The sequence below is a fragment of the Arachis ipaensis genome, chromosome B03, assembly GCF_000816755.2.
Source record: "Arachis ipaensis cultivar K30076 chromosome B03, Araip1.1, whole genome shotgun sequence".
Taxonomy (NCBI): Eukaryota; Viridiplantae; Streptophyta; class Magnoliopsida; order Fabales; family Fabaceae; genus Arachis; species Arachis ipaensis.
Window position 1 is genome coordinate 50284981 of NC_029787.2, and position 19830 is coordinate 50304810.

At 39.4% G+C, this 19830-nt stretch overlaps 1 protein-coding gene across 1 annotated transcript; it reads right to left on the reverse strand.

Moving 5' to 3' along the window:
* Positions 292-1344, reverse strand: LOC107630439 (ethylene-responsive transcription factor ERF017). Its single transcript, XM_016333559.2, has one exon. The coding sequence runs from the start codon at positions 1237-1239 to the stop codon at positions 613-615; it is 627 nt and encodes a 208-aa protein (XP_016189045.1). The 5' UTR covers positions 1240-1344; the 3' UTR covers positions 292-612.

Here is a 19830-nt window from a genome sequence, read left to right on the forward strand (position 1 = left end):
TAATACGTACAAAGTTATTGGATTTTTTTTAAAAGTACCTAAAAAATATAATTAAAAAAGAGTAATCACATTATATTTTTCTTAACTATGTTCTCATAATAGTTCAAAATGTTTATAAATTAATCCATCTATAAAATTAATTTCTAGTACTTTTATAACATGAAAACAACTTTTGTAAGTACAAAACTAATTTTATTTATTTATAAAAAATTTACCAGCATTTTAAAATTTTATAAATAGAAACAATCTCATCGGCTGCTTTATCTTAATTCTGAAACAATATACTTCTCGTATAATTCAGAATAAAAATTACAACATATGTTTCCCAACTATACAAAATCCTTGGCACTTGGCAAAATTGAATGAATGAAATCAATTTCCTCCGGAAATTGAAACAATAGTAGTATGAAAAAAAAAAAAAAGGTATTAGAAAGGGCTTTGGTCTTGTAAAAACCGACCAACCCCCCAACCTCATATTCTTTCCATGGTACGTACGGATATAAAATAAAACAATCCGAATACCATGACCCGATTTTGTTGATGTCTTTCTACTTTTCTAGCCCTTTCCCATTGAATCTAATTATGTGAAATGTTCTGCAAATCACACACTTCTCAGAAACTCCACAAGAAAGTGTCGTCAATTATCAAACCATCCAAATTCTCCTCTTCATAATCGTAACTCGGCATCTCTGGCAGGTAGAAATCCCCACCAAAATCATCAAAACCCGTAAATATAGAATCGTGGTTAACCGACCCTATTGTTGTAAAAAGATCCGAGCCCGACCCGTTCATGGCTGTGACGTCACATTCCGTTTGAAGAGTCACATCGGACGGTGACGGTGATGGTGATGCCGGCATCACCGTTTTAGTCTCCTCCGACAACATCGTGGAAGTTTCAGTCGAGGTGGAACAGGGTCGAACCGGGTCAGAATTGGCATACCGGGCGGCAGCGGCCTGAATTTGGGGAGGGGTCATGTACCTGCCGCCGGCGATCTCCGGCGGAGCACCGGGGAAATTGAACTTGGCGGCGGCGCCACGTAAGCAAAACATGGCCGCGTCAAATGCACGCGCCGCCTTCTCGGCGGTATCGTAGGATCCCAACCAAATCCTCTGGCGGCTATTTGGTAGCCTTATTTCTGAAACATACTTCCCCCACTTTCGCTTCCTTACACCTTTGTACTTCAGATCACTCCGCTCCATTGACGCAAGCTTCTCCACGTTATTGTTCTGCTTCACCATCTTCTTCTCTCTATTTATTTCTGTGATGTGTGCGTTTGTTTTTATTTTCGTTTGGGATTGAGTGCTGTGAGAATAAATGTTTTTTTCTGATGTGTTTTGCGGCTCTTGCAATTGTATATATACATGATGGTGAAGCGAGTGAAGTTTGACTGAATGGTAAGAGGGGTCAACGGGTCAGAAGGCGTGTACACGAAGGGGAAAGAGGAGAGTGAATGGATAGGACACGTGGCAATGATGAAAGCAGTGATCGAAGGTGATGATGCGAGCTATGATAAAATTAAGGGGATACGCGTTATGGGGTTTACTTAAAACTGAAAAGAGCATGGAGTAGGACCGTATAGCAGACATGGCTTGGACCACGTTCATCTTTTAATCCACGTGAGATTTTACAAAATTTGGTTTGTTTTCTGTTTCCGTTTATAGTTTAATAGTTTTACATTCTCACTTTTATATTAATGTTACAAAAAATAGAGTTTTATAATGTTATAAGAGTGCTATTCTGTGTAAGTATAATACGCAGAATATGTATTATACTGACAATACACAGTCTATATATTTATAATATACAAACTGTGTATTATAATTTAATATTAAAATAATATAATATGTAATCTGTATATTGTAATTTAATATTAAAATAATACGCAGTTTATGTATTGTCTTCATAAATTAAAAAAATTAGATCTGACAATTCGTACCCTGCGAATTTTATAGTCTCTAGAATTTTGTAAAACACCATAACTTCCATATTAAAGGATTACACCAATTTTTATCTAATAGCCAAAAAAATTAACCTGAAATCTAATATAGTATGTGTTTGGATTAAAGCTTACAAACAAAAATTTATATAAAATTAATTTGAGTTAATAGTCAAATTTATTTCTGAAAGATCATCTATCTTTTAAATTAGTTCTCAAAAGATTAATACAATACGCAATTTATGTATTGTCTTTATAAATTAAAAAAATTAGATCTGACAATTCGTACCTGCAAATTTTATAGTCCCCAAAATTTTGTAAAACACTATAACTTCCAATATTAAAGGATTACACCAATTCTTATCCAATAGCCAAAAAAATTAACCTGAAATCTAATATAGTATGTGTTTGGATTAAAGCTTACAAACAAAAATTTATATAAAATTAATTTGAGTTAATAGTCAAATTTGTTTCTGAAAGATCATCTATCTTTTAAATTAGTTCTCAAAAGATTAATACAATACGCAGTTTATGTATTGTATTTATAAATTAAAAAAATTAGATTTGACAATTCGTACCCTGCGAATTTTATAGTCCCCAGAATTTTATAAAACACTATAACTTCCAATATTAAAGGATTATACCAATTCTTATCCAATAGCCAAAAAAATTAACCTGAAATCTAATATAGTATGTGTTTGGATTAAAGCTTACAAACAAAAATTTATATAAAATTAATTTGAGTTAATAGTCAAATTTGTTTCTGAAAGATCATCTATCTTTTAAATTAGTTCTCAAAAATTTTTTTTAGTCATATTAGTTCTTAAAAGATAAAATATAAGTCAAATTGGTCTTTCCGTTTGTTAGATGATAACGACTGATGACGTGTCACGTTAAGTGCCATGTAGCATGATGACATGGCATGTTAATGCCACGTGTCACAATATGATTGGTTGATGTGTCAGGTCAGTGACACCTAGCATACCACGTATCACTTGATACGTAAAAAAATTATTTATAATAAAAATAATCCTGAAAGTTTAAACGTAAGTTATTTTCATTAAAATTAGTACTATTAAAAAATAATTCAAATTTAATATTATGAAGAAAAAATAAAAGAAATTTATATAAGGACTAATTTGATTAATTTTTAAAATTTGAAGGATGAAAATGACTTACGTCTAAACTTTCAGGGACTATTTTGATTATAAATAACTTTTTTACATGTCAAGTGCCACATGGCATGCTAAATATCACTAACCTGACACGTCAACCAATCATCTTGTGACACGTGGTATTAACTTACCACGTCATCATGTCACGTGGCACTTAACGTGACACGTCATCATGCCGTTATCATCTAACAAATGGAAGGACCAATTTGACTTACGATTTATCTTTTAAGGACTAATATGACTAAAAAAATCTATTGAGGACTAATTTGAAGAATGGGTGATTTTTGAAGGACGAAATTGACTATTAACTCAAATTAATTTTATAAATTTGATTTTGATAAAAAGTGAATTGGTGTTAACGTGATTTATATTTGGTAATTTTGTATTAAAATAGATTATAATAGAATGAATGATGTTTGGATTACATTATTTAAAATTATGCTTAGACAAAAATTATTAAAAAAAAGACATAAATTTATATCATTTAAAACTATATTATTTTAACACTCTTTGACAATAACTTTTTTTGAAAAGAATTTAAATTTATATATTGAAATTTAGTACTCTCTTATCCATATTATTAACAAAAAAATAAATAAATAATTGATAAAAAAATCAAAATTTAACAAAGAGTACTAACAATAATATTAAAAAAATTATTTGTATAGCATAGCCATGAAAAAATTTTAAGAACTCTTATGATTATTTTTTGATATCACTTATTGTAAATGAGATTAAATAATAAAATTTGTAGAAAAAATAAATTTTTCAATTAATTTTTTAATTTATCAATTGAAAGTAAAAGTTAGAATTTATTACTTATGGTAAATGGGAGTTCAAACTCAGAATCATGTTTGCGTTTAGAGAAAAAATTAGCCAAATAAATAATTATGACATTCAAGAAGATTGAACATAATTTTTGTGCTTTCAACCCTTAATTTTGGGTTAAACTTTTATAAGTATTAAAAAAAAGAGTTATGCTACGTGTACACCAAAATCAGCTACCAAAGTCAGCCACCGCTATAAAATACATGTTAGAATACAAATACACATTGAAATTTGTTCGGTTCTTCGGGTTCCGGACGGGTCGGTGGAGCTCTGGAGATGGAATGGTAGGAACCAGCCTTGGTATGGGTCCAGGAGAAGAGGGTGGAGACTTCACGACCTCTCGAGCTGTTGCGATGTGAAGGAGGGGGCGCCACCTGCAATGACAATCCGACGCTCAACTCAGAAATAGTGCAGATGGTGGTGAGAGAATAATGGAGGTAGTGACATACCGTGGGGAAGGGGTAGGACCCTCCCCATATATACCCTATCAGTGGGGTAGGTCCCATGAGGACAGACCCACCTTCCTGGAAGTTTTCTTGCTCCAGATGTCAGGTAGCTGGCTTCCTGGAGGAGAGGTATTCGAGTTAGGGTCCAGACGTGCGACGCCCAGCAGACCGGCTGCTCGGGTCGGGTAGGACCATACGTCGAGTCGGACTAGGCGGAGTGCCAGCTAGGCTGGGTCGTAACAGTGCCCCCAACACGCCAGCTATGGCCATGGGCATCGTGGTTGGCGTGTTTTGTTCCTCTGTGCGTGTGTTGTCGCCTAGTCGGTCACTCATGATCGGGACGTATCTTCCACGCGCGTGTGGGTTTCTTCGCTGCAGGGGAGCACCGTTTATCGCCTCATTCTTCGCGCTGAGCATTTATTGCTCTTAATGGGCGATTTAAACCCTGCGTGAAATGAGCATTCTACCCCTGTCTTTCACGCTTCTTGGAGTCAGTTTTTCTTTCAGTTTCCATTTGTTTCAGTTTTCATTTTCCCACTATTATCGCGTCTCTCTCATCTTCCTTCCTCCCCTCCAAACTTCCTTACTGTGAATCTCCTACTTCGCTCGAATCTCCTCATAGTTTTCCAGCATCCTTCGATCATTACTGTCATCCTGGTAAGTTCCTTTTTCCTTCTTCTTATTCAGGCTAGTTTAATCTTGATGTTATGCCGCTTGTTCTTCTGTCTTAATTCTGCATGTGCATTGTTCATTTGACTGAATTTCGTGTTTGATGGTGTCAACGTTAGGTAGATATACTAGGGGGCAACCATTCTGGGTTTTTGGTGTTTGGGTTTCGTTAAATCTATAGATTTGGGATTTTAGGCTCGACCGTAGATACTGGGTAGGAAAATTGTAGTTTCTGGTGTTAGTACCGGCTTCCCGACCTCTTAGACTAACTTTGAGTGGTGCCCCCACTGTAGGTATGGCCCAACGTCTTGTCGCAAGGGTTCCCATTGCGCGAGCACCCTACGATCGATATGCCTGGGTGACCTCGGACGTGAAAGAAACCCCCAACCAGATGTCTCTGGAGGAACTTACGGAGTTCTGACAAGCCGAGTATCTCTGTGGGGGGGCCCGAAGAGGCTAACTACGAGGTTTTTGTCCCTTCCAGCCAGAAACGGATATTCCAATTAAACCTACACTCTCCCCGGGTCCCCGATTGGATCTGGATGTACTAGGCGATGTTCACCCACCTGGGGGTTCGCATCCCCTTCTCCCCCATTCAAATGGCGTTGCTTAACCGATGTGATGTGGCGCTATCTCAGTTGCATCCAAACAGTTGGGTTTCTATCCACTGTTTCGAGATAGTTTGTGAGTACTTAGAGCTGCCGGCCTCGTCGAGGTATTTTTATTTCTTTTTACCTTGACGAACCCTTCTAAAGAGGGGAGGGCCAAAAAAGGCTTCATGTCTTTTTGGTCTACCCAGGGTCGGAGGATCTTTGGCCTGTTTGAAGATTCGTACCATAGTTTCAAGGATAGATACTTTAAGGTTCACTCTGCTGAAGGTCGGCATCCCTTTTGGTTGACGTAGGAGGGGGAACGTCGAATCTCGACCTACTAGAGGTTCGGGGCGGGAGCTAATGCCTTTACTAAGGTGACGTACAAAGGGTTGTCTTCCGAGAACAAGAGGGCCGCCGATGTGTTGTTGGCTATTTTCGGGCAGAATCATGTTAATCCCCATCTTCTCATGGGTGATCAGGATATGGCTAGGAGTTATATATGTGAGTAGTCGTTTAGTGGTGCACCCGTGTTTGCTCTTACCCTTGTTTATTCAATCGTTTTAATGGCTAACTAGCTTCCGTGTTTTGTTTCAATATCGACGAATGGCGAGCAAGTTAGGCTTGATGCTTTGTTTAACACATTTTTTGCTAATGGTAGCGATGATGACTCTGCCACCCATAACAACGAGGTGCCTTCCAATGACGCCGCCGAGGCGGAGGCTCAGTCCCAACCTACCCAGGGGAAGGTGATTGGGACCAGTGCTGGTCCGAGTCCCCGATCAGAGGTCGAGGTGGAGGGTGAAGGGCCTGAGGTGGTTGTTGTTGACAACCCAAGAAAAAGGAAACCGTCTTCTAGCCCTGAGGGAGTCCTCACGGTGATGGAGAAGAACTTCGATGCCGGGAACTTCATTGATTCTCAATTGCTTCCCGGCACGGAGAACTTCTTCCATGGTGGGGATTTTGCCTCGCAGGCCAGATGGATGTACCGTACCTTGCTCCGGAGAGCCGCCATAGCGAGAAAAGCAGAATCCGCCTTGGCAGGGGCGCAGTCATTGGAGAACAAGCTTCAATCATCTGTCAAGGCTAATTACAAGTACAAGGTTGAGGTCAAGTTACTTCGAGGGCAGCTAGCTGACGCCGAGGAGAAGATCAAGACCTCCGATGCTGCCGTAGCGCGACTTACCAAGCGGGAGCTTTCCTTGGAGGGTCAGCTCAACGCTACTCAAGGTTGGGTGAAGGAGCTCGAGAAAGAGCGTGATGAGGCCCTTTCGTTGGCAACCGCAGTCAAGACTGAAGCAGTTGATTTGAAGAAGAAGTACAAAGAGAACGTGAAGTAAGGTAAGAATGCCATCCTGGTGACCGAGGAGGCTGTCAAGGCTCATGTGAATCTGCTAGCTCCCGACTTCGACACCTCATCCATTAGCATTTTCAAGACCATCAATGATGGCAAGATTGTCGATATTCCGAAGAAGTGATGTAACCTTGTATTTTTTGAAATTTTGTAACATGTGGGTCTTTGAACACTCGAGTAGTTCTAGCAAACTCGTTTACCGCTTTGTCTGTAGATAACAATTTACTTTTGTTTACCGTTTCATTGGCAATTAATGAAGCCAGGTCGTGGCTTTTTCGTTTGAATGTCTGAAACTTGGCTTTACTTAGCAGCCGTTTGTTGTAGTGTTTGTGACTTTATTGGTTCCCGGGGTGATCAGTCCCGGGATGCCGCGCCGCTATGGAATTGGTTACCTTTACTTGGCAAAATAATTTGAACAATTTCAAACAGTGTATTAAAATTTAAAACGAGAAGTTTGAAATTAGGGGAAGCAATCAGTGTAGCAAATTGTCATTCATATAAACAACCAATAGGGAGTGATCTAAACATAAAGTAATACGGGTCTTACTATACCGGCTAGGCCGGCAAACCGCTTGCTCGCTGGGTATGCACCGGCTACTAGGGATAGAATCTTCTTAGGTTTCTTGCGTTCCAGGTTCTGGGAACTTCCCTGCCATCTAGCCGTTCCAACTTGTAGGCACCGCTGTCGAGTACTTCCTTTACCCTGTATGGACCTTTCCAATTTGCCGCCAATTTTCCTTCTCCTGGTGTCGGAAGTCCGACGTTGTTGCGTCGTAAGACTAGGTCGCTCGGCTCAAAATCTCTTTTGAGGACTTTAGCGTTGTAATGCAGAGCCATCCTCTACTTCAATGCCGTCTCCGACAAGTGGGCCATCTCTCTAGTTTCATCCACCAAGTCCTTTTCTATGGCTTTTTCAACTCCTCCCAAAAGTAGTCGTGGGATCGGTTCTCCTATCTCCAAAGGAATTATCGCGTCCACCCCATAGGTGAGCCAGAAGGCCGTCTCCCCTGTAGATGACTGTTGAGTTGTGCGATAGGACCAGAGGACCAAGGCTAGCTCGTCTGCCCATGCTCTCTTCTTTTGGTCAAGTCGCTTTTTGAGGCCTTGTAGAATGACCTTTTTTGCTACTTCGACTTGGCCATTGGTCTGGGGGTGCTCGACAGACGAGAACTTCTGCTTTATGCCTAAGCCAGCGAGGAATTCTCCGAATTTCTTGTCGGCAAACTGTGACCCATTGTCCAAGACGACGACCTTCGTGATTCCAAATTTGGCTATTACTTGTCTCCACATGAACCTCCGACAATTAGCCGAAGATATGCTGGCTAGGGGCTCGGCCTTTACCCATTTGGTATAATAGTCGATGGCGACAATTAGGTACTTGACCTGTCCAGGTCGAAAGGTCCTAACAGGTTGACTCCCCATGGTGAGAATGGTCGGGAGGCCATCAGCAGGCTTAGTTCAGCTGCCGACGCTTTGTGAAAGTTGATGTTCTGCTGGCATCTTCTGCATCTCTTCACGAACTCTTTGGAATCGGCCATCATTGAGGGCCAGTAGTAACTTGCCCTGACGAGTTTTCATGCTAAGGCCTTCCCTCCGATGTGATGGCTGCAGCACCCCTCATGGACTCGCTTAACACGTAGTCTGTTTGGTCGGGGCGTAGGCACTTCAATAGGGGTTGGTTGAGCCCTTTCTTAAATAGTTGGCCTTGTATTATTGTATACTTGGCCGCTTTTCTTCTTAGTGCCTTTGCTGTCTTTTCGTCATTAGGGAGTTTACCGCTTTCCAGGAAATCAGTGATCGGGCCTATCCACGAGGGGTCTGCTTGGGTTAAATGCAAGGTCACTGTTGGTTCTTTTACCAAACATTGTATGAGAGATCGGTTGTCTGTTCTTTGCTTTTTGCTCGCCAGTTTTGATAGGAGATCAGCTCGTGTGTTCCTCTCCCTCGGAACGTGCTGTACCGTGACGTCGTCAAAATCCTCCTTCAACTTCTTGACCCTCTCCAAGTATTTTTGCAGTAGTGATTCCCTGGCTTGATGCATTCCATTAACCTGCGATGTGATGACTTGAGAGTCACTACATACCTCCAGTCTGGTGGCCCCGACTTCCCTCGCCAATTGCAGGCCGCCAAGAAGGGCCTCGTATTCTGCTTGATTGTTGGACACCGGGAAGTCGAACTTGATCGATTGCTCATATACGACTCCCGTTGGGCTTTCTAGAATAATTCCTGCTTCCCCGAACGTTTGGTTGTAGGCTCCGTCCACGTGGAGCTTCCACCGTGTGTTCGGTGTCTCGGGAGTGCTTCCGTCACTTCGACCAAAAAATCAGCCATTGCTTGAGCCTTGATTGCATGTCTGGGCTCGTACTGCAAGTCATACTGAGATAGTTCGATTGTCCAGGTCATCATCCTACCCGCCAGGTCGAGCTTTTGCAGCACTTGGCGGATCGCTTGGTCCGTTTTGACGATTATCTGGTGTCCTTGGAAGTACTGTCGCAACCTACAGGAGGAGGTCAGGAGCGCGTATGCCAACTTTTCTAACTTGCTGTATCTTAGTTTTGCCTCCTGTAGTGCATTGCTCACGAAGTAGACCAGTTATTGAATCTTCCCTTCTTCTCGTACCAGGACGGTTGCCAAAGCTTCATCAATTACTGCCAAGTACAAAAATAGCGCCTCTCCATTTCTGGGCTTACCGAGGATAGGGGGTGCCGAGATGATGCTCTTGAAGTAATTGAAGGCTTCCTCGCAAGCCGAAGTCCATTCGAACACTATCCCCTTTTTCATGAAGTTGAAGAATGGTAGGGCTTTGGCAGCCAATGCGCCGAGGAAGTGGAATAGCGCAGTGAGCCTTCCTGCCAGTCTCTGCACGTCCTTTACACACCCCAGACTGTTCATCCGCAAGATTACCTCGCATTTCTCTGGGTTAGCTTTCACTCCTCTTTGGGTTATCATGAACCCCAGGAACTTCTCAGCTTCCATGGCGAAAGCGCATTTGAGAGGGTTGAGCCTCATGTTGTGCCGTCGGAGAGATGCGAACACGGTTTCTAAATCGCTGATGAGGTTGATGTACGACCAAGAGCATAGGTTTGGATTTTCACATTAAAAAGAGAATTGATGTTGCAAGTATAGTCCAAACCCAACAATTGATCATCAAATGTTATCACAATTCAAACCAAATATAAATCAAGAGTATTTAGACTCCTGGGTCGTCTTCCCTAGAATGCAATTGGAAGTGCTACGCTTTCGGTTGTGAGGAAAAAGGGTTTTGAATCAAAGAATGAAATATTAAAAGAACTAAGAAATCAAAGAACTAAGGAATGATCAAAATTGGATTTAATACAAGTAAAGAGAAGGTAAGATCAAAACTTGTGAAAAATGCTATAAATGCAATAAAGAGGCTTGACTTGGGAATAAGAGGATCCAAGGAATCCTATCATTGCTATGATCACAACTATGATAATTATGATGAGTCTATCTCGCCTAGTTAATTCCTAACATCGAGGAGTAAGTCAAGCAAGCATAATTGACCTTGATCCATAAGTCCTAACTAACTTACCAAACTAGTTGATAAAAAGCTAGCTTCAATGGAAACAAGAGTCAACTAACTACCCAAGAATTACCACTAAATATTCAATATCATGACTCTAGTATCCTAGGAACTCAATTCCCAAGCCAAGGTGTGAAAATCTACTCAAAACTCAAAGTTGGCATTTTCACAAACACCTTGTGTGCATAAAACCAAAACATAAGAATTTGCAAAGGAAAATAGAAAACGATAACCAACTATTCACAAAACCAAATATAAGCAAGCAATCAAACATAAAGAGAGCGTAAAGTATTAAATTCATCAATGAAAACTTCAAGAAACTCAAAATTGCAAATATGAACAAAGTAACTTGAACCAAAAGGAAATGAAAGTAAAAGTGCTATAATTAAAGAGAAAATTGAGAGTACTTACAATTGAATAAGCAAAAATCCAAAATTAAAGCTTGCTATAAAATGCTACAATGGGATTGATAAACCTAAGAAAGCAATACTACACTAATCCTACTCATATTGAAGCTTCCTAACTAAGAAAAACTAAAACTAAACCTAATAATAATGCATGCCTTCATATGTGTTGAATTCCCTTCATATAGCATCCAAATCCAGCCTTCAAGCCTTTCAAAATGGGCCAAAAGCCTTCAGAAATCGCACAGCACGTGTTTTATTAATGAAATCACGTGCAGGGTTCTATGCGTATGCACAGGTACTTGTGCACACGTACACATGCAAATTCCTTCTTGTGCGTACACACGGGTACTTGTGCGCACGCACACTTCGCTGTGTGTGCTTTTCCTTTTTTTCTTCATGTGCTCTCCCTTCTACATGCCTTCTTCCACTTTTGCTTAGCCAATCTTGCCAAAATGACCTGAAATCACTCACAAAACATATCACGGTATCGAATGGCATAAAAGTAGAATTAAATTACTCAATTTAAGCACAAAAGTACATGTTTTCACATTTAGGTCCAAATTAGGGAGATAACACAAAAGTATGCTATTTTAGTGCTTAAGTGTGAGTTTATGTGATGAAATCCATCCAAATTGAGCTGAAATATATCGGAAAATATGGACTCATCAATTCCCCCACACTTAAACAATAGCATGTTCTCATGCTAAACCAACAAGGAAAATACTCAATGGGGTAATCAACTTATTAAATGCAACTATCTATATGCATGCAAGTATGTATATACTATCTATACTTATGTATCTATCTATAGTATCCTATTGATTTGGTGAAAACAAAAAATCAAATTTCCAAACACGTATATAGACATATAGGGTCAAGCAAAGAATTAATCAAGGCAATAAAAAATCTAAAGAATTGATTCAAGTTTCAAAATGAAGCAACTTGCAAGAATACATAATAAGTGAGGTGGAAGCATAGAATTGAGTAATTGAACCCTCACTATGTGTGTATACACTCTAATCACTCGGTGTCTAAGGGTCAAATCACTCAAGTCTCTCCTAATCATGCTTTCAAGGAATTACTTTTCATCTAACAATCAACAACCATGGATGCATGAATGCAATTATCATAACAAAAAATATGCAACCTAACCTTCCTATTTTCACTTTCTACACATATTCATGTATGCTCTTTCCTTTACATCACATATGCATTCCTTATTCATTTCTTTTCTTTGGAGTAACTTTTGTCCCCTTTTGGATTTTTTTTTGAAGTAAAGATAAATGCATATGGTTTAATAGTTCATACATGAATGCACCCATTTTCTAAAATTTTTCATTCAATGCATTACCCAAGACAAACATTTTTCAATCACTACCAATGTTTCTCAAAATTTTTCCCACACTTAAATGATACACACTCCTCAACCTATGCTATCTTGGAGACGGACTACCAACTCAAGATCTTTCTTGGGTTGGTGAGTGGTGGAGAAAGGAGTGTTGGTAGCCAAAGAACTCCAAGGATCATCAAGAAGATTAATTCAAAAATTGGAGTTCAAGCATGGTGTAGAGCACAATCGGGTGATTTCCGGAGATTGTTGGGTTATTACAAGGGTCAACTAGGAGCTTTTCCATCCGGCTTGGAGTATAAAGATCAACAAGAAGGTGAGCGGATGCTGGAAATATAGGATCCCGGAGGAGCCTCAAAGACCAAGCATGGATGGAGGTTCAAGGAGGAGTGGAAACACAAACCACCCTAACAAGAGTCTCCACAAAAAGTCCAACTTAGGACGATAAACCAAAGTGCTAGGTGGGAGACACCCCACCATGGTAATATCTTTCTTACCCTTTCGCTTTGCTTATAGTCCTAGTTTTTTACATGTTTGCTTCTCTTAGTTAGCTTAGAATTAGTTTAATTTCGAGTTTAGATATGTTAATTTGCATATGGATCATGATTTTGTGATGTTTTGAATGTTTGGGGTTGAGATGTTAATTGAACTAAGGCCTAATGCCTTAGGAATGAAAGAAATTTTTTTTGTAAAACAGGGCATCTGTGCGTACGCACGATTTTGTGCGTGCGCACGAAACTATGAGTTTTGCGACCTGTGCGGGCGCACAACCCTGTGCGCCCACACACTCTCTTGAATGCCCTCTGGTTGCAGTGCCAGCACAGCCTATGCGTGGGCGCTGCCCTGTTTTCCTCGATCTGTGCGTACGCACTGCTTTGTGCGTACGCACACGTCTTCCTTTTCGCGCCATCTGTGCGGCCGCATAGACGTGTGCGTCTGCACGCGAGCTTGCAGCTCCTCTGGTGGGAGCGTTAGCACAGACTGTGTGCCTCCACCCCCCTCTTTTCGCTCTGTGCGTGCGCACGGACCTGTGTGCACACGCACACATGATCCATCCATTACAAAAAAAAATCTCTTCTGTGCACAAGCACAGGCTTATGTGTGCGCACACTTCTTACACCCCCTTCTGTCTAGAGCGTTCGCACGACTTATGTGGACGCACCCCTCCCCTTTTCACCTAGTGTGCGTACGCACACATGTCTGTCCGTACGCACAAGTGCTGTTTTGGGGAAAATTTTTATTTCTTTTCCATTTAAGCCCTAACGCACTTCCGCCCCCTCCACCCCTCTCTTTTCTTGCTTCTTCCATGTTTTTCCTCTTGTTTTATTTAATCTTCATTGCATTTTATTTTTATTTTAGTTATTATATTCGTTTTACTTTAGTTGTTTCTATTTAAATAAGTTGCAAGTGTTTGTTTATTAGTGATAGGGTTGCCTCTTGATACAATGCACTTATACTTTGCTTTAATATGCAACTACCTAGTGGATTTGAATACTCATGTTTTGATTGTACCACTAGAGAAAATTGCATAAGTGTATTAGATTAAGTTATTTGAGTTGAAATTACTTATTCATCATGATTTTCATATTAAAAATCATCACATGTCTAGTACTTGTTCCTTGTTAATGCTCTGCATTTGTTTGAGTGACCTAAATTGATTCATATCAAGCTTATCACTTTTTGTAACAAGTACCCTTCCATATGACTTTTTCATTATGCTTCGTGATGAGTAGGGAGTTTTTGTTCATTATTGAATTGGTTGTTGTTTATTGTGCTATTTTATATTAATCTTGCGCTTTAACTTGCACAATTACAATAGCCAATATCTTAATCACTCAATTTACTTTCATAGTCACCTTAGGTTGCTTGTGCCTTAAGTTTTGCTCATTCTCCACTTGCAACCTAGGTTACCTAATTGAGGGACATATGCTAATTCTTTTGATTGTGTGATCCCCATTTACCCGGCCAATGTGTGTTATTCTAAACTGTGCACACTTAGAACACACACATTGTAATACCACACATCTCACTTTTCCTCAATTGTGTTTATTTGTTTACTTAGCAACCGGAACCTCGGAGCCTACCAGCTGAAGGTGGAGCTTTATAGCTCCTTACCACCGGATTTTGTTCGTGCACGGAGGACCGTGCAACACTTAAGTGTGGGGGATGATTCGTTATTTTGGAGCGTAAAATTTCTCTTTTGAACACTTCGCACTTTATTTTTGTTTCTTTTTATTATGTTTCTTGTAGATACTTAGAGTGCTTTTAACTAATTAAAAGATAAATAAAACATAAACTAGGATAGAGATACTTATGTAATTCATTGGTGAGAATTTCAGATAAGCGTATAGAAATGCTTTCGTTCCTCTGAACCTCTGCTTTCCTGCTATCTTCATCCAATCATTCCTACTCCTTTCCATGGCAAGCTTTATGTAGGGCATCACCGTTGTCAATGGCTACGTCCCATCCTCTCTGTGAAAATGGTCCAATGCGCTGTCACTGCATGGCTAATCATCTGTCGGTTCTCGATCATACTGGAATAGGATTTACTATCCTTTTGTGTCTGTCACTACGCCCAGCACTCGCGAGTTTGAAGATCGTCACAGCCATCCCTTCCCAGATCCTACTCGGAATACCACAGACAAGGTTTAGACTTTCCGAATCTCAAGAATGGCCATCCATGGGTTCTAACTTATACCACGAAGATTCTAATATCTCGGACTCGGTCCTCTGTATTAGATATCTAAGAGATACTCATTCTAGCTTGTTTGCATGTAGAACGGAAGTGTTTGTCAGGCACGCGTTCATAGGTGAGAATGATGATGAGCGTCACATAATCATCACATTCATCATGTTCTTGGGTGCGAATGGATATCTTAGAGAAGGAATAAGCTTGAATTGAATAGAAAAACAGTAGTACTTTGTATTAATTCATGAGGAACAGCAGAGCTCCACACCTTAATCTATGGAGTGTAGAAACTCTACCGTTGAAAATACATAAGTGATAAGGTCCAGGTATGGCCGAATGGCCAGCCCCCAAAACGTGATCAAAGGATCAAAAGATAATCCAAAGATGTAAATACAATAGTAAAAAGTCCTATTTATGCTAAACTAGTTACTAGGGTTTACAGAAATGAGTAAATGATGCAGAAATCTACTTCCGGGGCCCACTTGGTGTGTGCTTGGGCTGAGCATTGAGCTTTACACGTGTAGAAGCTTCTCTTGGAGTTAAACGCCAGTTTGTAACCTGTTTCTGGCGTTGAACGCCAGTTTGCATCATCTAAACTCGGGCAAAGTATGGACGATTATATATCTAGAAAGCCCTGGATGTCTACTTTCTAACTCAATTGAGAGCGCGCCATTTGGAGTTCTGTAGCTCCAGAAAATTCACTTTGAGTGCAGGGAGGTCAGAATCTAACAGCATCTGCAGTCCTTCTTCAACCTCTGAATCTGATTTTTGCTCAAGTCCCTCAATTTCAGCCAGAAAATACCTGAAATCACAGAAAAACACACAAAATCATAGTAAAGTCCAGAAATGTGGTTTTTATTTAAAAACTAATAAAAATATACTAAAAACTAACTAAATTATACTGTAAACTATGTAAAAATAATGCCAAAAAGCGTATAAATTATCCGCTCATCACAACACCAAACTTAAATTGTTGCTTGTTCCCAAGCAACTAAAAATCAATAGGATAAAAAGAAGAGAATGTACTATAAATTCCAAAATATCAATAAAACTTAGTTCCAATCAGATGAGCGGGACTTGTAGCTTTTTGCCTCTTGTGAGTCCACCTTAGTGAGGGTGGCGTCTTCCTCTTCTTGAAGAACCAATGGTGCTCTTGAGCTCCTCTATGTCTCTTCCTTGTCTTTCTTGCTCCTCCCTCATAGCTCTTTGATCTTCTTTAATTTCATGGAGGATGATGGAGTGCTCTTGATGCTCCACCCTTAGTTGTCCCATGTTGGAACTTAATTCTTCTAGGGAGGTGTTGATTTGCTCCCAATAGTTTTGTGGAGGAAGGTGCATCCCTTGAGGCATCTCAGGGATTTCATGGTGGGGAATTTCTTCATGCTCTTGTTGAGGTCCATGATCTCTTATTTGCTCCATCCTTTTCTTAGTGATGGGCTTGTCCTCTTCAATGAGGATGTCTCCCTCTATGTCAATTCCAGCCGAATTACAGAGGTGGAAGCAATTGCCTTCCCTTTTCTCTTTCTAGAGGTTTCTATGGCCTTAGGTGCCATTAATGGTTATGGAAAAACAAAAAGCTATGCTTTTACCACACCAAACTTAAAATATTTTCTCATTCCCGAGCAAAAGAAGAAAGAAAGATAGTAGAAGAAGAAGAAAATGGAGGAGATGGATGGTAAGGAGTTTTCGGCCAAGGGTGAATTTAGGGTTGTGTTGTGTGAAAATAAAGAAGGAATGAGGGGTTTATATAGGAGTGGGAGGGTGAAGTTTTGGCCATTAGGGTTGGGTTTGGGAGGGAAATTAGTTTGAATTTTGAAGGTAGGTGGGGTTTTTGGGGAAGAGAAGATGGATGTGAGTGGTGAAGAGGTGATGGGAAAGAGCGATTGAGGTGATTGGTGAAGGGTATTTGGGGAAGAGAGTTATGAAAATGTGTGAAGAGGAGAGAAGAAAAAGTGGGGATCCTGTGGGGTCCACAGATCAAGTGGGATCAATGACTTAACATCCCTGCCCCAATTAGGCATGTAAAACGCCCTTGCTATGCAATCCTGGCATTTAACGCCAGACTGCTGCCTGTTTCTGGCGTTAAATGCCCAAATGCAGCTTGTTTCTGGCATTTAACGGCAGGTAGATGCTTGTTTCTGGCGTTAAACGCCAGCTTGGTGCTTGTTTCTGGCGTTAAACGCCAGACAGATGCTTGTTTCTGGCGTTTAACGCCAGCATGCCTCTCCTCCACGGTGTGCTATTTTTAATGCTATTTTTTATTCTGTTTTTGATTTTTTTTCAGTAGTTTTTGTGACTTCACATGATCATCAACCTAAAGAAAACATAAAATAACAATAGAAAAAAAATAAATATAATTAAATAACATTGGGTTGCCTCCCAACAAGTGCTTCTTTAATGTCAATAGCTTGACAGTGAGCTCTCATGGAGCCTCACAGATAATCAGAGAAAGGTTGGAACCACAAAACACCAAATTTAGAGTTTGAATGTGGGGGTTCAACACCAAACTTAGTATTTGGTTGTGGCCTCCCAACACCAAACTTAGAGTTTGACTGTGGGGGCTTTAGTTGACTCTGCAGTGAGAGAAGCTCTTCATGCTTCCTCTCCATGGTTACAGAAGGAGATCCTTGAGTTTTAAATACAAGGTAGTCCTCATTCAGTTGAAGGACCAATTCTCCTCTGTCCACATCAATCACAGCTCTTGCTGTGGCTAGGAAGGGTCTTCCAAGGATGATAGATTCATCTTCATCCTTTCCAGTGTCTAGGATTATGAAATCAGCAGGGATGTAAAGGCCTTCAACCTTTACTAACACATCCTCTACTAGTCCATAAGCCTATTTTCTTGAGTTGTCTGCCATCTCTAATGAGATTCTGGCAGCTTGCACCTCAAAGATTTCCAGTTTTTCTATTACAGAGAGTGGCATGAGGTTTATCCCTGACCCAAGGTCACATAGAGCCTTCTCAAAGGCCATGGTGGCTATGGTACAAGGTATTAAGAACTTTTCAGGATCCTATTTCTTCTGAGGCAATGTCAGTTGATCTAGATCACTCAGTTCATTGATGAGTAAGGGGGGTTCATCTTCCCAAGTCTCATTACCAAATAATTTGGTATTCAGCTTTATGATTACACCAAGGTACTTGGCAACTTGCTCTTCAGTGATATGTTCATTCTCTTCAGAAGAAGAATACTCATCAGAGCTCATGAATGGCATAAGGAGGTTCAATGGAATCTCTATGGTCTCTAGATGAGCCTCAGATTCCTTTGGTTCCTCAGAGGAAAACTCCTTGTTGATCACTGGACGTCCCAGAAGGTCTTCCTCACTGGGATTCACGTCCTCTCCCTCCCTTGTAGGTTTGGCCATGATGGTTAAATCAATGGCCTTGCACTCTCTTTTTGGATTCTCTTCTGTATTGCTTGGGAGAGTACTAGGAGGAGTTTCAGTGACTCTTTTACTCAGCTGGCCTGCTTGTGCCTCTAAATTTCTAATGGGTTAAGAACTGAAAAGGATCTTCGGATGGAAGTCCATGAAACTTGCAGTTCTGTTACATTAGAGAAACTAATTGAGGTTTAAGCTCAAAGTTGTTTGCTCCAATGGCAGGAATTGAGATGCTTCTTCCATGTAAATTGGAATTTGGTGCAGTAAAGTCACCAAGCATCTTCCTTACATTGTTATTATTTTCGGCCATGTCTCCTTCTTTTTCGAAAATTTCTATCAGATTTTCTCCAGAGAGTTATGCTTTAGCTTCCCTTAGCTTCCTCTTTAGAGTCCTTTCAGGTTCAGGATCGGCTTCAACAAGAATATTCTTATCCTTGTTCCTGTTTATATGAAAATGAAGAGAACACAAAAGAAAATATGGAATCCTCTATGTCACAGTATAGAGATTCCTTATGCAAGTATAAGAAGAGAAGAATGTAAGAAGGAGAAGAGAGAGAGGGAATTTCGAAAATTAATTAAATCAAAAAATAAAATTTAAAGTTAAATTTTGAAAATTAAAATTGAAATCAAATTAAATTAAAAATTAAAACAATTAGTTAAATAAAAGGGAATTTTGAAAAAGAGGGAAGGGATTTTCGAAAATTAGAGAGGGAGTTAGTTAGGTAGTTTTGAAAAAGATAATAATCAAATAAAAAGTAAAGTGGTTAATTGAAAAAGATTTGAAAATCAAATTTGAAAAGATAAAAATTTAGAAAAGATTTTGAAATTAAATTTTGAAAAAGATGTGATTGAAATTTAATTTGAAAAAGATTTGAAAAAGAATTTTAAAAAGATTTGATTTTGAAAGTTAAAGTTGATTACTTGACTAACAAGAAAAAAAAAGACTTGATTTTAAAATTTAAAGATTGAACCTTTCTTATTAGGCAAGTAACAAACTTAATATTTTTGAATCAATCACATTAATTGTTAGCATTGAATTCGAAAATATGGAATAAAAATAAGAAAAAGATTTTGAAAATTAATTTGAAATTTTCGAGAATATGAAAGAAAAATTGAAAAAGATTTGATTTTTGAAAAAGATTTGAAAAAGATAAAATTTTTAAATTGAAAATTTGATTTGACTCATAAGAAACAACTAAATTTTAAAAATTTTTGAAAAAGTCAACTCAAATTTTCGAATTTGATGAGAAGAAAAAGGGAAAGATATTTTTTTGATTTTTGAATTTTTAATGATGAAAGAGAAAAACATCAAAAGACTCAAAAGATGAAAATTATGAATCAAAACAAGAAAAATATGCAAGAACACTTTGAATGCAAAGATGAACACCAAGAACACTTTAAATGTCAAGATGAACACCAAGAACTTATTTTTGAAAAATTTTCAAGAAAAGAAAACATGCAAGACA